The following is a 19,934-nucleotide window of genomic DNA, read 5'->3' as shown; positions in this document are numbered from 1 at the left end:
GGGGGGGGGGGGGGGGGGGAATGGAAGGTGATTGCAAAGAAAGAGAACACCATTAGTGCATGACCCTCATATTAAGAATATCTGCAAAAAAGCAGGCGAATGCTAGATGAATACCTCTAATAACCACGGTGGATTTACGGATAGTGACAATTCTGCCAACTGATTGATATCAACATTTCTTGGAAGGAACATAACAACTTTGGAGGCGATTCCCCTGCCAACGCTGAAGAGAAAATTCCTGATAATAATACACAAAAGATGCATAATTTCAGAAGTACTGCTTAAGATAGATAACTGAGGATGCAAAGTCTCAAGGCATATCTAAATGGCATACCCATCATGCGGCCTAAGCATGGTTTTCATGTCAAATGTGCTTTCCTTCAAATAGTCTGGTCCCCCCCAAGGTGGTGACATGAAGACTACATCTGCCTGAAGTAAAGTGAAGACCATTATAAACCTTGAAACTAGGTAGAGGAAAAAAGAAGAGAGGAATAAGACAACACTTGAACAAGATTTGACAATCAAACATAGAAAATAAGAAGAGAGCCATCAAAGCTGAATTAAACAACCACACACAAAAAACGTACAAACTAAATCTAACAGCACGGATTCGAGGAAAAAAAAAACCAGAGCTGAATTATGTCTCAGGAAGAAAATAGTAGCATGAAGTGACAGACCACTCTCTTTCAAAGGCTAAGCAAAGAGTGTCTTCAAACTTCTCTTTGAAGCATCAGTAAGAAGAGTAATGGAGAACAGAAAAACCTGTTACCTTCAACTTTGGAGCCAAAACAAGAGAATCGCCTCTAATGAAGTCTACTTGGTCACAGACTCCATAAATGGCAGCATTATGCTGAGCAAAGTCAATTTTCTTTGGATCAATATCGATTGCAATGACATGTTTACTCCTGAAAATAGTTATCCACAAAATTAAGAATTGCATGTATTTAAGTGTGTTGTCAGTGAAAGCATCCACAATCTTAGTCATGCTAGAATAGATAAGCAAAGCATTAAGCAAAGTGCTGCATAAATACATTCCCTAGATATATTTTTCTTTGCTGCATAAATACTTTCTATAGATAAATATTGTTTACTGATAAATAGACACATTTTATATAGATACAGCCAAAATAGGATTCAATTACTTCGACATGGAAATGTCCAATTGATAAAACAGAATTCTTACAAACAAATAAAGATGCATTTATCAGCTAGCTTTTTCGGAGATTGACAAAGCCATCAAGAGGATCTGGACAATGATCCCAGCAGCAATTTTTTGGTGTTTATGAAAGGAATCGCACATGTTTTGATGGAATCTCAACGCCAACAAACTCTTTAAAAGTTATTTGTTTAGTTAGCTTATTTAGTTGGATATTTCACACTCCTGTTAATAGTGTGGATAATTTTTTGGACTTTGTTAGCTCCCTGATCTTAGCTAGACATTGTAAAGGAACTAACTTAGTGTCTTCTTTTGTCATCTTCTGTAAATCTGCATCTTCTTGATGCCTTATTAATGCAATTTGTTCCTTCATTAAAAAGTCTTAAAAGATAGTATACAAGTAACAAAGGAAGAAAATCTACCAGAAATTAACTTTATCCTTTAAAGTAACAGTAGGAAAACTCGAAGCACAAGCTCCAATATGAGGCCCAATAATCTTTGAGAGTTGCAATTGCAATGGGATTGATATGTAATATTTACATTCACAAGAACCTAAGGAACCTAATACAACAGATACCAAAAGCAGAAAGTGAAATGCAGCCATACGAACCTCTTAGCAAACTGAATCGAATTTCCACCAACTCCCGTAAAGAGATCGACTATAGTACCAGAACCACAGCGAAGTGCATGATGCTTGGCTATGGCCTCTGGCGTAACTGAGAACCATCCTTCTTCGTCCATGTGTATTCCTTCATCATATTTGTTAAATAGTAGATACCTTTGGCACCAATATTTGCTCAAACTGGGAGATAGTTCTTCATTAATTTCGCAGAATTGCAGCTCTATGTACCAGGAAAAGAAAAAGAAAAAGAAAGAAAAGAATATCCATTAAGCAAGGTAACGGTACCTTCATACATAGCTAGCACCACTAATAGCTTTGACACATATAAGGAGGTTAGAGACGAAAAAATTCATAGAAACGGAGACGGAGGTGAGCCACAGTATCCGATGCCGAAGCAGTTTACTCAATAAAGTCAGCAATGCCAAAAGACTTTCTTGTTCAAGTTTACCAAAGTAATTTGAACTCTAGCTACAACCATAGCCATTGAAGAAAGAGATTCTGAACTTCGGCTACAAACTATTGAACTGTCAGCAGCAAATTTCAGGTACAGAAATTTAGAAGAGAAGTATATACTACTTATCAAATTTCACATTCGTTGAGTTGAACCTGACAAAACGTAGCATTCTAGTTGAGAACACTGTTGGAAAGAAACACTTAAATCAGAGAAAACCAGATAAAGTCTCAGTGTCTTTTAGAAGGTTCTCAACTGCACTCGGCCACTCGGGCACAGTAACCAGGATTACTGTTCACCATGACCCATGGCACATAACTAACAAACCATGCTTACCAATAATTCATACTCCCTCCATTTCAATTTGTTTGAACCTTTTTGGAGTACAAGGGTCAAATTGACTAATTTTTGGTGTAAATTTATACATAGATTCTTTAAAGTTTTTTGAAATAAAATTTACATATTTAGAAACTTTGCTAAAAACATGGTCAAACAAAAACTTGTTTGACTAACCAAATAGTAAAAGGTTCATTCTTTTTTAAACGGAGGGAGTAATTAATTACCCACTCATCATGCAGAGAACCAACACAGTTAATGTGGTAAACATTAAAGCATATAAATGCAAGGAAAGATTTAAGGATAGTTCAAGGCACAAACCTTGACTTTCTATCGATAACTTCCCTTTGGATTTTGTCTTCCTAACTCTCTTTTTCTGTTTGGTAGAGCTTAAACTACTGTCAGCAAATTGTCCTGTCCCCTCTGAATCATTGAGTTGTCTGTCCAACAATACCTCATCATCTCTAAATCCGTCTGCAATGTCAAGGTCAGACTGTATACTTGCAGAAGTTTGCATATTATTAGATTCTTTTAAATCTGCATCCTCCAACTCCACCGTTTCAAGTGCTGTCTCCGGTTGCTTGGTAGTAAAATTAGTAAATACTAGGTCGTCCATTCCTGGAGGCGGATCCCATGTAGATTGCATAGTCACCACATTATAAAAGTAGTTTCTTTGGTGATCGTTGTCCCAATACAACCTCCAATCATTAATTGTCTCTTCACAATTGTTACCAGTTGTATTACAATTTTGTAGCTCTTCACCAACATCACTGCAGACTTGCCCATCTTCTGTGTGATGCTCAGTCATTTGCATACCAGTAGATTCTACTTGCTCTCCATTTAAAGGATTTCCAACACAGGCATACTCCACCTGCTCCCCATTTAAGGGATTTCTCTCACAATGACCATTTAATCCCTCTCCACTGATCCATCCACTATCAACACTGCTATCAATTGGACAGCTTTCTGCATTATTACCGCATTCCAAACATGAGCCAACCATTACTACTACATCTTTTTTCAATTGAACTTTTTCACACGTAGAGACAGTATCCTTTGCATTATCCAGACTTAGATCCGATTGCCGATTGCAACCAGCGCATTCAAGGGACGTGTGAACACAACCAGCGTTCAATTTGTTCAAACTTTCTTCTCCGCCATTAAGACAATTGACTAAACCATCCTCGGTATAGCAGGATGAGAATTCACTTTGTCCAAGAATTAACATGGAGGAAGAAACCTTGTTTGAGTTGCCGTGTAGAGTACCATTAGACTCAGATTCTTCCTTCTGCTCTTGTATCGAATTTAGCACTTCATCCTGAGCATTCTCACAGGACCAAAGACTCATCTTCTTTCCCTTCTTTATTTTCCCCAGAACTGCTCGATTTCTCTTCTGGAAGAAGAGATGGAGAGACATACAGGGAAGAAGTTATACCCCTTGAACGAGTACAAGATGCCAACATAATGTAGAAGAATTTCTATGGGAATCTAGGACTTAATTGAACCGTTTAAACATATTATTCAATTATTTAAAGTAAACAGAAACTTGAAATGAAACAACGATTTCACTCACCATACCATGAGTGAATATCCTTAACAAATACTGATTGAATTCTTAACCTAGTTATCATCAAAGGACCTGATTCATGCATTATTTTCACTGCAGAGTGACCTTTAAAAAGAGTAGAATCTCATTTCTCCATTAAACAATATCATCGTAATGCAGTCTCACTATCAGGAAAAACTGAAATGCTACTCAAATATAGAATCTTTAACTATCCTATGTTAATCAGAAGATAATGAAAAAGATATTATGCAGAAACCGGATATGAGTAAAAGTTTTTTCTGATGAAAGCATCAATTATTGAAACATAAGTATCATCTAGCGTGACAGAATTGTTTACAGGAATTATGGAAATGATGTAGAGGTCTACTACCTGGAGCTTATATAAAAAGCAAACATGTGAAAATCAAACAAGTTAAAACAGAAAAGGAGTATGATACCTCCTTGTTAGTGTGGAATGACATGGGGAGTCCCATTTCATTCATTTGTCTGATAAGCTCCAAGTCTTCCGGGAAAGAGCCAAACTCTGCCAAGATAAAACAGAACAACTGTCTACTCCTAATTTTCCAATATCACTTGAAAATCCTTAATAACCAAAAAATCAAATGTAACCAGTAATCAGGCAATTATCTAATGAAACGAGGGAACCCAAAAAAAACACTTACCATTTAATGGAGGTGCATTATTTTTGTCGAAATCAGAGTTCTGAACTGGTTTCTGCATAAAAATCAAAAAAAAAATACATAAAAGGGTATACTGAGATGCATAACCTGTAACGAAATGTTTAGTCAGTTGAGCCTGCTTCGGTTACTTATTTGCCTGGCAGAAATGCCCTATCTGCAGGCATGTACCATCGTACTCAAGCTTCCAAACATACACCACCTCTTGTTCAAAACACCTTCCAGAATTTTTTTAGTCTCAGGTAATGGTTTAGTAACATCCATTTCCATCAATATACGAGCATAGGAAATAGGATCATTTTTAGTGGTACAATCATCTGCAAATAATGGAATTCTCAACCGACTCTCTATCCTATTCCACACTCCAACAGTTCAAGGTTAGATTAGGAAGCTTTATCCAAAGCGGAATAGTTTTCAGTATCTCATCATTGAAGATGAATTCCAGGGACCAAATTTTAGTAATAACTGGCTTGTTGCTTATAGTGTGAGGCCCCAAATACAGCACCGCATCCCAATCTTCCATGCTGTAAAACTGGATAACAAAGTAACTATCATCGTAATACAACACCTTTGGCTTCGAGATGAAATTCCATTGTGTGGCAATGAATCGCTCTAGTGAACCAACAGTTGGTGTATCCCCAGGGGCGGATGTAGCACTCCGGTGCCGGGTTCAATATTTGTTTCGATATTAACGCGGGATTTTAATTTTCTTTATGCACATACCCAGTAGAAAAATTAAAAAAGGACAAGTGAACTTACCGCAGACTCCAGACAAATCTGCGCTTCTTGCATTTGCCATGACGAATAATCTCTGTAAAAATCAAACAAATTTGCAGTTCGAAAATCACTTGCCCTAACAGCTAATTATAGAAACTCAAAATAAAAAAGAGGAGGGAAAAGAGTGCTCACGAAAGATAAACTTCGGTAAGTTTGAAGAGAGCGCCGAGAGCTGCAATTGCTAAACCTTCTTCTGCCTCTTCGTTAAGCGTTACGCTTTCCATTTGTTTCTGATAAAAATCTCTACTTACTGTGCAAGTCAGTTTACTGAGAAAAGCTTATATTACTGTGCTGTGTGTGTGTATATATATACACGGGCGCCGATAAGGACCGAAAGAAATCAACGGGTTCGGGTCGTTTCTGAGTTGAAACGCCGCTCTTTTTCAGGGAAAGCTTCAACGAATCAACGTAAGACTGTCTTCAAGGCGAAACGTTGAATTTGCAGGAAAACAACTTGGACATGCGGCGGTCCGACTAATTTGGGCAAAAAGATTTTCGGAAATAAATGTTGAAATTCTGCTGAACATGTGTTTGGCTAGTCAATTAGAGCATGTTGGCCAAGCTTCTAGAAGGCCAAAAGTAATTTGTTTGGCTCAAAAGTTATCGATATACTTTGCAAGCTCTAGAACAATCAAAAGTAGGAACGGGTAAATCGTAATCAAATATAATAGACCTAGAGAAGAAAAATGAAGTTGTTGTTGTAGATCTAATAGTGTAAAATGATAATATGAACTGAACAGAAAATATCCGTTAGAGATAGAGAGAGAGAGTAGGAGAAAATGAGAGAGTTGTATTCTTCCAGAATAAGCTTTTTTCCTTACAATGTGAAGGTCTCCCTTATATAGTAGGAGACCTCCCTCGAAATAATCAAAAAGATACAAAAATAGGTAACGTTTTCCTAGTAAAGACACTGAGTCTTAAACGATGTCGCTTTTGTCCCCACGTCCAAGTCGTACCCTTACGTTAGTTGACGTATACTCACTGGGCGTACCCATTGGCGTAGAGACGTTGACGGTCAAATTTGACCCTATACAGTTAGTCCCTCCGTTCGTTGGAGACGCATTCGGTAGGCGTCTTCAATGGGCGGAAATGCAAACCTCGTCTTAGGAGAATTTGACCTCGACCTGGGGCGACAACGTGAATAAGGCGAAATGTATGACGTTGTTGAGCCACTGACGCGTGGCTTCCTTTTCGGAACGACATCATCGCCTGTATGCGTCACTATTATACTTACTCCCGAGGCGGTTCAAAGGATGATGTGACATTTTGGTTCCCCGCGCACGTTTTGAATCATGACTCTTCGATTTCTGCGCAACCTAACTCTATAAATAGGGGAGAGGTTCAATCCGATTCATCTTTCGAACCTTTGGAAAACATTTTCTGGTTTACTTCTTTGCCTTTCTTTCTTGTAACCGTTATTTCGTGTGAGACTCCTCCACTTCTTTGAAGTCATATTTCTCGTCGTTAGTGCCTTATTTCCCCAACAGAATCATCATGGTAAAACGTCGTCAAGGTGGTAAAAAGACCAAGGACACTGACCCATCTAGGGTTCCGCCTTCCTCTGGCGGTGAGGAGGAGGAAGTGAAAAAGACCCTCATTCCCCTTACTGTAGACAACGTCCTCCCAAAGGAAATGCATATTCGAAAGGATTTTCAAACGAAAAGTCCATCCCTTCCCTGGGAGCATAGTGATTTATTGCAATCTCATCTAAACAACCTTCGAGCGACACACAACAATTCGGACCATGTGGAAATGGCTCCGGCTGGGATGGACTATGCCAATGTGCACAGGCCTGGGTACTGCACATTTTACGAGTACCCGTTTTTGATCGTTTATAGTCTCCCGATTTACCCTCTAGCGGAGGAGCTTTGCCGTTTTTTCAATGTGTGCCCGGCTCAGCTTACTCCTTACACCTTGAAGGTGTGCAGGACTCTGACCACGTACGCAACTAAGGCTGAGTGCGGCGTCTCAGTTCATCATCTTTTAGAGTTATTCAGCCCTGGTTACCTAAGGGGTACCATGTTGCAATTGAAAAGCCATGGCATGAAGGGTTTGGTAGTTAAGTCTGACGACAAGGCCAACCGCCACTTCTGGCGTAGGTACTTCTACATCAGAACGGAGCACCTGGTGTCTAACCCTGAAGGATTCCCGGAAAGATGGAACCCAGAACGTGAGTACCTTTATTTGCAGAATTCATGACTGTTCGTGACCTTGACCATTCGGCCACTGTGATTTCTTTCTTTTTTTTTTTGTAGCGAGGGCTTCTCCACCCCAGTTTATTGACAGTATTAAATCATGGGTGGAAAGATTGATACCTTATGCGGAGGAATGCCGTACATGGGCTGCATTTCTTCAACAGTACGGCCCGTCAGGTAATTCTTCGGCCTTGGTTTGGAAGCTCCCTTAGGTTTTGTTACCTGACTTACTCGTGTTGGCAGGTCGGAGCGCCCCCAAGAAGAAGAAGGTCGTTGTTACCTCGCCTAGGGCGGAGACCGACTCTGATGGCGGAGACATACCCTGCGGCTCGTTCAGTGATGGCGCTCCAGAGGATCCTCAACAGGAGGTTGCGCCTATGGCGGCGTCCGCAAGTGAAGCGACTCCTTCAGTGCCGTCCCCGCGGCCTATGGAGGAGACTTCTGAAGGTGAGGAGCCGCCAGAGAGAAAGAGACGGCGGTTGATAACGGGCAAGGGGATAGCGACTGAAGACGAGAGGGTAAGTGAACCCCGTCAAGTGTTGAGGCCGGTTTTTATGGCCGATGTTATCCGTTCTGGGAGGTCGGTTCCCCAAAGGAGAGCTGTTGCCGATGCCAGCCCAGCCCGTGTTCCGGAGAGCGGTTCGTCGGCTGCTGTTGGAGAAGTGGGCGATGGTGCCGAGAGGGGTCCAGCCCATGTGGAGATGACGGCGGGTAGGTCCAACCGCCGAATTATGATCCCAGGAGGGTATAACCTATTATAACACAGCGAGCAGGCTGCAACGGATATGACCCTGTTATGTGCGGCTGCTGAGCGTGAAATGCTGAAGGGTGTTAGTGACGGGGATCTATCCCGGAGGGTTGCTGGTGCGGCCTTGCAGGTAGCTTTCAGTTTTCTTTGTGTGCCGTAAGGCTAAATTTGATGCGTACTGACTTGCCTTTCCTCTTTTTCTTCTCCTTTTTAGACTCTCATTTTGGAGGTGGAGAGGAGGCGGCGGGCGCAAAAGAAGGCAGCCACTTTCAACAAGATGGCGAAGAAGTACCAACGGTGTCGTGCCAAGCATCGGGCGCTGGCGGACCTACTTAAGCAGGACCCGGAATTTTGGGTGTTCCATGAGGGCCTTGAACAGTCGGAGGCCCAACTGAAACGGAGGGTGGCCGAGCTGGAGCAGGTCAATGAGCAGCTGATGACTGCTCTTGATCGGAACATTGAGCTGGAGACTCTTCTTCAGTCGAAGGAAGAAGAAATGGAGGTTAGCCGTCGGGTAGCGGCGGAAGCTACTGATTTGCGGACCAAGGTCGCTGCTTTGATCGCCGAACTCGATGCCAGGGCGGCTGAGATTGAAGTCCTTAAGCGGACTGCTGCACCAAGGCTTGATGAGGATGCGCATCGTGAGGCGCATGATATGTGGGTATACGTCGAGGCCAGATTAGTCGTATTCGAGGAGTTCTTGGCTGCAGGTCGAGCCACTGAGGCGGAGGTTCAGGAGCAACGGCGCGTAGCCCGCGTCGCCCGCAAAACCTGTGGGTATAGTTCTGACTCCCCGGACTGGGCGGCTATAACTCTGAAGACGTCAACCGTCTAGAATCCGGCTCTTGGATCTCTGCAACTTATCAACCCAGGAGCGGCGATAAACAAGGTGGCGGTCAGGTGGGGTACGACGGTAGAAGCGGCGAAGCCTCTTAGGACTTGTATATATTTTTTTTGTATTTTTGGAATGTAAATGGGACCTTTTGTAAGGTCAGGTGTACATGCATTTTTTGAATGATAATGAAAGTCGTACTTTTGCTGTCATTCTTTTCCTTTTGTATCTTTTATTTTCGGTACCTCGTCTCCGCAGAGCGGGTGCTCACTTACTTGTAGGATTTTCAGTGTGTTTCTCGAACGTTGTCTGTGTTATCCGCCGATAGGATGCGGCTTCGACGCTAGATAGTGGTGGCTTTAGCTAATAATGGCATCACTTCATTTGTTATTTGAGTGCCTTTCGTCGTAGTCGAACAGGATTGGCGATTGTTGGCGACGATGGCCTTAGCCATAATACTGTCGATGGCCTTAGCCATGTACGTAACTTCGACTGTCATCGAATTACTTGTTTGTAGTGGTCGAGCTGGGTCGATTTATTGACGACAATGGCCTTAGCCATAATACTGTCGATGGCCTTAGCCGTGTACGTAACTTCGACTGTCGTCAAATTATTTGCTTGTCGTAGTCGAGCTGGGTCGACTTATTGACGACGATGGCCTTAGCCATAATACTGTCGATGGCCTTATCCATGTACGTTACTTCGATTGTATTTGAGTGCCTTTCGTCGTAGTCGAACAGGATTGGCGACTGTTGGCGACGATGGCCTTAGCCATAATACTGTCGATGGCCTTAGCCATGTACGTAACTTCGACTGTCGTCGAATTACTTGCTTGTCGTGTCGTAGTCGAGCTGGGTCGACTTATTGACGACGATGGCCTGAGCCATAATACTGTCGATGGCCTTAGCCGTGTACGTACTTTGGAGATGGCCTTAGCCGTTTATACGTTGGAGATGGCCTTAGCCGTTCATACATTGGAGATGGCCTTAGCCGTTCATACATTGGAGATGGCCTTAGCCGTTTATACATTGGAGATCATGCTAGTTCAGTCCCTTTGTCATGTCAGTCAGGAGAGCATATGGAGTGGTTGGTATGATAAACTTGTTCCGCAAATATCTCCAGGTGTCCCCTCCGCCGCCTCGTTAAAAAACCTCCCCGAGAAAACCCAATTGGGACAAAACTCGGGTAAGGGAAAAAGAGTGCGACTCAGGAGACGCCTTTCAGAAATGGAAATACTTGAGGTGGGCGACGTTCCAATTGTTTTGGAGCGTTTTTCCTTCCATTGTTTCTAATTGAAATGCTCCTTTACTTGCTGCTGCTGTGATTTTGTAGGGTCCGTCCCAGTTGGTGCCCAGTTTTCCTTCGCTTGGGTCTTTTGATGCCAATGTTTTGGCTTTGAGGACGTAGTCTCCCACTTTGAGTGGTCTTATTTTGGCTCTCTTGTTGTAGTATCTTTCGACTTGTTGTTTCTGAGCCACCATTCTTATGTGGGCCATTTCTCTTCTTTCCTCGGCCTCATCGAGGTCTTAAAGTCTGTTTATGTCGTTCTCTGCTCCGCTGGTATGTGAAGCTTGGTTGATTTCGACTGGTCCGACTTCGACTGGTATGATCGCGTCGGTTTCGTAGATCAGTGAGTACGGTGTTTCTCTGTGGAGGATTTGGGTGTGGTCCGGTGTTCCCACAACACTTCCGGTAGTAGCTCGGGCCATAGCCCTTTGGCTTCCTCGAGTTTCTTCTTTAATATGTTCAGTATTGTTTTATTGGAAGACTCTGCTTGGCCGTTGGCGGCGGGGTGATATGGCGTGGAGAGTATTCGCTTAATATGCCATTTTTCGAAGAACTCTGTCGTCTTTTGGCCGATGAACTGTCGTCCGTTATCGCAGCTGATTTCCTTGGGGATGCCGAAACGGCAAATGATATTCTTCCATATGAAGGCGATGACTTCCTGTTCGCGTATTTGGGCGTACGCACCTGCTTCCACCCACTTGGAAAAATAGTCAGTTAAAACTAATAGAAATTGTCCTTTCCTCGTCCCGCTAGTAGGGGACCGACTATGTCCATTCCCCATTTGATGAAAGGCCATGGGGAAGTGACTGAGTGAAGTGGTTCTCCTGGTTGGTGTATCATGGGGGCATACTTTTGGCATTGTTCGCATCGGCGAACATATTCTGCTGCGTCTTTCTTCATAGTGGGCCAATAATAGCCGGCCCGTATTATGCAGCGCACGAGGGCGCGGTTGCCTGTGTGGGCGCCGCAGTGACCTTCATGTACCTCTTCGAGCACTGGCCTCGTTTGGTGCGGCCCTAAGCATTTGGCTAGGGGTCCGCCAAACGTTCTTTTGTAGAGCTCGTGGTTTATCAGGCAATACCGGGCGGCCTGTACGCGGAGCTTCTTGGCTTCTTTTTTGTCGAGTGGGAGTGTTCCATCCTGCAGATAGGATACAAATTGGTTGCGCCAGTCCCAAGTCAAATTTAAAGAGAGTACCTCAGGGTGATCAATGGCTGAATAGAGGAGGGTGACCACACTTTCTTTGTTGAAGTTTTTAGTGGCTGCGGCCAATTTTGCTAGACCGTCTGCTTCAACGTTCTGTGCCCTCGGAACTTGTTCGAAGCGGCACTCGTCGAACTCAGTCATTAATCTGTGGATTTCTGACTGGTATTTTTGCAATCTCTGCTCCTTGATTTGGTAAGTCCCAGTGACTTGGTTCACCACGAGTTAGGAGTCGCAATGGAGAACGAGTCGTCGAGCTCCATACTTGATGGCTAGTTTTATACCTGCAATAACAGCCTCGTACTCGGCCTCGTTGTTAGTCATCTCAGGGCATCGTATGGACTGGTGAATTATTTCATCCGTGGGGACCTCGAGAACGAGTCCCAGTCCTGATCCCGAGGCATTAGCGGTGCCATCAGTGTAAAGAGTCCATAGGTCGGTGTTGGAGGGGGCACGACGTGCCTCTAGTTCCGCCTTTGGTAATATCTCTGCGCTGAAGTCGGCTATAAAGTCGGCAAGTACTTGTGACTTGATGGCGTTTCTTGGGTGATATGAGATATCGTGCTCGCTGAGCTCTATGGCCCATCTGGCGAGCCTGCCTGATAACTCAGGCTTATGTAGGATGCTTCTCAAGGGGAAGGTCGTCACTGCTTTTATGGGGTGGCACTGAAAATAGGGTCGGAGCTTCTGTGAAGCTACGACCAATGCCAAAGCTAATTTTTCGAGGTGCGGATACCGTGTTTTGGCGTCCACTAAGGTTTTGCTAATATAGTAAATAGGAGATTGCGTACCTTCGTTTTCGCGAACCAAGACTGCGCTGACGGCGACCTCGGATACGGCCAAATATACCAGTAGGGGCTCGCCCGGACTTGCTTTGGCCAGTAATGGTGGCGAAGATAGGTATGCTTTCAATTTTCTCAAGGCTTCGACGCATTCCTCATTCCACTGTAACCCATTGTCCTTTCTCAGCACATTGAAAAATTTATGGCACCTGTCGGAGAATCGTGAGATGAACCTGGATAGGGCGGCTATTCGCCCCGTCAGCTTTTGCACCTATTTTTTGCTGTTCAACATCTCGGGTATTGCGTCTATCGCCTTGATCTGATCTAGGTTGACCTCGATGCCTCGTTGTGATACGAGAAATCCTAAGAATTTTCCTGAGGTCATGCCGAAGGCGCATTTCTCGGGGTTCAGTTTCATCACGTACCTTCTCAATATCCCGAAGGCTTCTTTCAGATGGTCGATGTGGTCCTCTTTTCTTGTCGGCTTCACCAGCATATCGTCGATATAGACTTCCATAGTCTTACCAAGCTGCTCTTTGAACATTTTGGTGACCAGGCTTTGGTACGTAGCCCCTGCATTTTTGAGCCCGAAGGGCATTACCTTGTAGCAGTAAGTTCCTTGGTGGGTGATGAAAGTCGTCTTCTCCTGGTCCTCCTCGGCCATCATGATTTGATTGTAGCCGGAGTAGGCATCTAAGAAGCTCAGCAGTTCATGTCCTGCGGTGGCGTCGATCAATTGGTCGATGTGGGGTAGTGGGAATGAATCCTTTGGACATGCTTTGTTCAGATCGGTGAAATCCACACACATTCTCCACTTCCTGTTTTTCTTTTTGACCATGACGACATTGGCGACCCACTGGGGGTACTTCGATTCTTTGATGGAGCCGTTGGCCAGTAACTTGTCTACTTCCTCACTGACCGTTTCATTGATAGCGGCGTTGAATTTCCTTCTCATCTGTCGCACGGGAGGATGTAATGGATCGACATTCAGCTTGTGGGTGGCGACGTCCCGCGGGATTCCCGGCATATCTGAATGGGAAAAAGCGAACAAATCTGCATGGTTAGTTAGGAATTCACGATACTTACTTGGGTTGGCGAGGCCGTGCCCGCTGACCTTAGTCCCCGACACAGCTAATTGCTATGCCTCCGCGCTCGCCCCCCTCAGCTGTTGGGTGTGGGCGCAATCTTGAGCTATTTTATAGCATTCCTGTGCGGCGCGCGGCTCGCCTCGAATGCTGAATACTCCCCATGGGGTAGGGAATTTGATCACTTAGTAAAGGCTTGAAGGGACCGCTCGCATGGCGTGTATCCACGGGCATCCTATGATGACGTTGTACACGTTTCCTGGTTCATCACGTGGAAAGTTGTTTCCAGCGTGACTCCTCCTGCTAAAACGGGCAGTGATATTTCTCCGGATGTCCGTTCCACTGCATTGTTAAAACTAGTTAGTGTTATGCAACGCGGTATTACCTTATCCTCGAGTCCCATTTGTACGAGGACCCTCGGGTGGATAATACAGGCGCCAATTCCGTCGTCAATTATGATTCTTTTAACATCTGTATCAGCGATACGTAAAGTGATAACTAAAGCATAGTAATGAGGGAAAGACAAACCGTCGGCATCAGACTTATCGAAGGTGATGCTATCTTCGAAGTCGTCATATCGTTCATGGGCGATGGTCCGCTTTAGTTTGTGCGTGGTGGCGAACTTGACGTGATTGATCGCTAAGTCATCGCCGCCTCCGACGATCATGTTTATCGTGCGTGCTGGGGAGGGCGGCTTCGGCGGCCCGTGGGGTTGTTCCCGTCCGCGTGCAAAGTTAATTTTCCCTTTGTCACTGAGTAATTCCCTCAGGTATCCCTGGTTCAGCATCCTGACCACCTCTTGCCGTAGGCCTATGCAGTCTTCGATTTTGTGCCCCCGTTCCTGATGGAACTCACATAGGACGTTTGATTTCCTTATGGCGGGGTCTGATTTCATCTTCTGCGGCCACTGCACTTTGGTGCCCAGCTTCTCCAGTGCGTACACTATTTCTGAAGGAGACACACAAAAGTTATGGGCGGATAATAAAGGAGGCGTACCTCTTTCGTTTCGGAGTGGGGCGACGTGTCGCTGTAGCGCGTCCGTATGCCTTGGTGGTGGATGGGAGGATCTGGTGTATGGCTGGTGTCGGTCTTTGTTGGAGCGTGGGAGTTGTTCTCGCCGTCCTTCGTTGCATCGATCCCTCCTTGTTTCTGAGTGTATCGCTGTTAGCCGTTGGGTCGGCCCATTAAGATCATCCTCGTCCGCTCGTACCTCGGCGCAATAGGCGTTGTGGATTTCCTCCCATGTGGTAGGGGGATATTTCATGAGGCGGCTTAGTAGCTTCTTGGTTTCCCTCGAACCATCCCTGTTTAGCCCGTTCTGGAAAGCGGCGACTGCCATACCTTCCGATACGTTTGGTAGACTCATCCTTACCCTATTTAACCTGGCTAGGAAGTCCCTGAGTCCCTCCCTTGCGGTTTGCCTGGCGGCGAAGATGTCGTTGACACTTGCTTCTGCTTTCTTTGCACCTGCATGGGCGGTGACGAACTTATCCGCCATTTCCTCGAACGTTGATATCGCCTTAGCTGGTAGCTGAGAGTACCACGTTAGGGCCCCTCCTGTCAGCGTCTCACCAAACTTCTTCAGCAGCACCGATGGTACCTGTTCTTTTGATAGGTCGTTGCCCTTTACAGCAGTGACATAGTGGATCAAATGATCCTCGGGATCTGTGGTTCCGTCATATACCCTCAAGTAGGGTGGCATCTTGAAGGTTTTTGGGATAGGGTGAGGGGCAGCTTCTTCAGTGTATTGTTGTTCAACGAACCTCCCCACGTCGCGTTTTGGTAGCAACTTGGGAGCACCGGGGATCTTGTCTACCCTCTCCTAATGTTCTTTCATTTGGTCGCGGAGTGCCTTGTTTTCATTCTCCATTTCTTCCATCTTCTTTAGGATGGTTGTTAGCGTGTCGTCGTTGGTTTGTGCCTCGATGGGTTAGTTATTTGCTCGTGCAGCTTCAGGTTCACCCACGGCAGCAGTGGTACCTACTGTTGGTATACACCTGATGTTACTTTGCGGTGACTTCTCAACCAAGCCACTTAGAGTGCTTGTTAGCCATTCTTCCAGTAGCTTCTTGACCACCGAGGGTGCTTCCTTAGCCGCAGATGTGGAAGCTCCCTTTTCATGCAAGATCATCAGATCTTCGGATGGGGAAGATGAGATCTCTGCACCTGGCGTGATGCTAGGGGTTGCATTCAAAATGCCCTCGTCATCGGCCTCGTTGAGAGGATCAAGGAGATTGGCTGTAACACCCACTATCGCTTTCATTCTGGTGTTATTTTCAGCCATCTTTTGTTTTCGTGTGGTGTAGAGAATGGTATTGGTTGCTCTCTAGGTGGATACTATGATTTTGATTCTCGAAATCCCCACAGACGGCGCCAAATTGTTTGGCTCAAAAGTTATCGATATACTTTGCAAGCTCAAGAACAATCAAAAGTAGGAAAGGGTAAACCATAATCAAATATAATAGACCTAGAGATGAAAAACAAAGTTGTTGTTGTAGATCTAATAGTGTAAAATGATAATATGAACTCAAGAAAGTATTCGTTAGAGATAGAGATAGAGAGAGAGTAGGAGAAAATGAGAGAGTTGTATTCTTCCAGAATAAGCTTTTTTCCTTATAATGTGAAGGTCTCCCTTATATAGTAGGAGACCTCCCTCGAAATAATCAAAAAGATACAAAAATAGGTAACGTTTTCCTAGTGAAGACACTGAGTCTTAAACGATGTCGCTTTTATCCCCACGTCCAAGTCGTACCCTTACGTTAGTTGACGTATACTCACTGGGCGTACCCATTGGCGTAGAGACGTTGACGGTCAAATTTGACCCTATACATAATTTTTTTTCTTTTTCTGTCAAAAATTGAAAAATATAAGGTGTTTGGCCAAAATGAAAAAGTATTTCTTGGCAGCATCAAGAGCAGTTTTTCTGCTTCTGAGGAGAAGCTACAAATTCTAGCTTCTTCCAAAAAGAAGAAGCAGAAGCAGAAAGTTAATTTATTCAAGACAAAAATAACCTTACAGTAAATTTATATTTTTTGAATTATCCGTCATTAATTTATTTTTTTTTCTTTTCCATTTCCTTTTTTTTTCAGCTACACATTTATTCTCTTTTTTATTTTAATCAAATTTTTATTTTCTTCCTCCTATTCTTAAGAGTAGATTTTAAATTTATATTGAATGATGTATTTTGACATATTTAAATTATCATGTAAATAATAAGTAATACCAAACACTCAATATTGTTGTTTGGAATAAATATATTTATACTAATTAAAATTTTTAATTTATATTTTAACTTTACGTTTTATATTTTAATTGAATTCTTTTCTACTGAATGTTTAAATTTATTTTTTTTCAAATAATACTAATCGCAAATTGAACATTTATTGTCTTTTTTCGTAATTTGATAATTAAAAGTGCTTTTTTAAAAGATTGGCCAAATACGATGAGCTTGGAAAAAGCACTACTCAAACGAATCGACCAAACACAAACTACTTATTTTGCAAAAGTACTTTTTTATGAAGCACTTTGAATAAAAACGCTTTTCAAAATAAGTAATTTTTGGCAGCTTGGACAAACGGGCTCTTAGTCATACTTTTTCTTTTCTTTTTTTTGATGAGATTTTTAAAGTAAGTATTTGGTGAGCAGAAGAATGTTTGAAAACAATTAAGTAGGCGTTTGGACATAAATATTGTGATTTTTAAAAAAAAAAGTATTTGGAGTTTGTATGCGGTCGAAATGAGGTATGCCTTGATTTCTTAGGCTCGGGGAGTTGCTTCGAGAATAAGCTCGAAACGGACCTGGCTCGAGCCCGATGGCGGAGTATAGAACTTGAGGATCGAAGTGCTCGATGAAAACCAAGACCGAGTATGATCAACCTCGAGTAAGGCGTAATAACGGAATGGCGAGATATTAGCAACCAACCGAAGGTCTCGGCGAAAATCTCGGAATAGATCATACCAAGCGGTTATCGGAGCCAATCACGGGATTTGTTTCCGTAATTAGAAGTGTACCTTATTTAGGACTCCCCTATTATATAAAGGGGGGCCCATTCATTTGTAAGAAACGTTTTGACCAATAAGATAATACATACACTTTATTCTCTAGCTATTTTATTCATTTTTCATTAGAGTTGCTTTGTAACTTGCTATTCATACTATTTCACCTCGAGGCTGTCATAGCTCGAGGTCGAGATTGGGCTTGCGCACTGGTTTGACTTATTTTATTCTTCAATTTATATATTTAATTCCTTGTTTGTCAATTGGTATTGGATTAAATCACATATCCTTAAAACCACAATATAAGTTTAATTGTTACTCGGATTTTAGGGTAAACAGTTTGGCGCCCACCATGGGGCTAAGGATAATAGTGATTGTTTCAGTGTTGATTCTGATAACACACGTTATTTTCACACTTGTTCTTGTCAAGAATTTTTGTTCTCAGGTTAAAACATGTCAAACTCACAAAACGCACATGTACACGGTGATGATGGTCTTGGATTTCACGGGGAAAACGATAACATAATTGCTCCGGGAGCCACCGGCTAATCTCGGGGGAGTACCGGTCATCGATATCAGTTCGCATATTTGTTTGAATGCGAATTTAGGCGCAGACCCCGAAGGGAGTGTACGCAGGGAAGGCCGATCTGGTGTCCAAGGAACATAGGGCGTAGGAGATGGGGGAGTTAGTCTCCATTTAATATTCGAGATGTTACAGTCTCAGCAAGCTGCTATTGCTCGGCTTCAAAGTCAACATAGAATTCCGAGTGTGGTCGAACCAGAGATCACTCGCCGTACCGATACAGTGCCAGAAAGGTCGAATGGTAACGGATGAGGGACTGATCCTACAATTATGAAGATTTATGAGGAGTTCACCAAAAGAATCGAGTCAGGAGAGAAGAAAATCAAAGATAATGATAAAAAAGTGAAAAATACAACTCCCGAGTTGATCAGATACCGGGGGCACCCCCAATCTTAAAAGGTTTGGATGCAAAAAAGTTCGTGCAAAAGCCTTTTCCTGAGAGTGCAGCTCCGAAGCCCATTCCTAAGAAGTTCCGTATGACGGATATACCTAAACAACCGATCCTAATGAACACATCACTTCGTACACATGCGAGATTAAAGAAAATGACTTAAATGATGACGAGATCGAGTCGGTTTTGTTGAAAAAATTTGGGGAAACTTTGTCAAAAGGAGCAATGATTTGGTATCACAACCCACCACCAAATTCCATCGACTCATTTGCCATGTTAGCAGACGCCTTCGTGGAGGCGCACGCCGGAGCCATAAAGGTCGCAACAAGAAAATCAGATATTTTTAAGATAAGACAGAGGGGTGATGAAATGCTGAGGGAGTTCATATCCCTAATTCAAATGGAACGCATGGAGTTGCCACCAGTCACAGATGATTGGGCCGTTCAAGCTTTCACCCAAGGGTTGAACGAGCGGAGTTCGATAGCATCACGACAGTTGAAACAAAACTTGGTCGCGTATCCAGCTGTAACCTAGGCAGATGTGCACAATCGATATCAGTCGAAGATCAGGGTCGAGGACGACCAATTAGGAGCCCCTTTCGGTTCAGTACATCCAAACATGTTGGCAATTAAAGTCCCGGGGGACATCGACAGGGACACAAGGTCTAACAGGGAACGATATCAGCCATATATCGTAGATCGAAAAAACAGCGGCTTGGGGCGCAATCCCTCTCAGAATGATCGAAGAAACTATTGAGGACAAAATTCTCGGGGACTTATGAGCAAAAGTGGTTTTGATAAGCATGCCGACCCCGTAGAGGCACCTCGATTATTGGAATATAACTTTAGCGTCGATACATCAGGCATTGTCTCGGCAATCGGAAGGATCAAAGATACTAGGTTGCCCAGACATACAAAACGATCCTTCCCGAAGAAACCCAAATTTGATGTGCAAGTATCATGGCATGCATAGTCACAAGACCGAGGATTGCAGGCAATTAAGGGAGGAGGTAGCCTGTCTATTCAACGAGGGCCACCTTCAAGAGTTCCTTAGCGATCGAGCCAAGAATCATTTTAGAGACAGAGACACCAACAGGAAAAATGAATAGGAGGAACCACGTCATGTCATTCATATGATCGTTGGCGTGGTCGATATTCCACAAGGGCCCGTTGTCACACCTCATTTTTCTCGAAAGGGGGATAGGGAGTTTTTTCAATAAAAGTGACAATAAACGAAATGGGATTATT

At 43.6% G+C, this 19,934-nt stretch overlaps 1 protein-coding gene across 2 annotated transcripts in view; it reads right to left on the bottom strand.

Annotated features, from left to right (window-relative positions):
- LOC109235536 overlaps positions 1-6,103 on the bottom strand; it is a 7,808-nt gene extending 1,705 nt beyond the window's left edge. The window contains exons 1-9 of one of the 2 annotated variants that reach the window (XM_019401686.1): positions 5,719-6,103; positions 5,569-5,620; positions 4,795-4,846; positions 4,570-4,655; positions 2,887-3,958; positions 1,767-1,998; positions 770-905; positions 335-429; positions 115-238 (exon numbers count right to left, since the gene is read on the bottom strand). In XM_019401686.1, coding sequence (XP_019257231.1) covers positions 115-238; positions 335-429; positions 770-905; positions 1,767-1,998; positions 2,887-3,958; positions 4,570-4,655; positions 4,795-4,846; positions 5,569-5,620; positions 5,719-5,810 — 1,941 coding nt within the window. In that variant the 5' untranslated portion in view covers positions 5,811-6,103. Of the gene's footprint in view, positions 1-114; positions 239-334; positions 430-769; positions 906-1,766; positions 1,999-2,886; positions 3,959-4,569; positions 4,678-4,794; positions 4,847-5,568; positions 5,621-5,718 lie in introns of those variants that run through there. The other variant, XM_019401687.1, reaches the window with a different exon arrangement.

This window comes from Nicotiana attenuata, chromosome 12 (assembly GCF_001879085.1).
Source record: "Nicotiana attenuata strain UT chromosome 12, NIATTr2, whole genome shotgun sequence".
In the NCBI taxonomy this organism is placed as follows: Eukaryota; Viridiplantae; Streptophyta; class Magnoliopsida; order Solanales; family Solanaceae; genus Nicotiana; species Nicotiana attenuata.
Note: the sequence above shows the minus strand (reverse complement) of the source record. Positions and strands in the feature narration are given on the sequence as shown.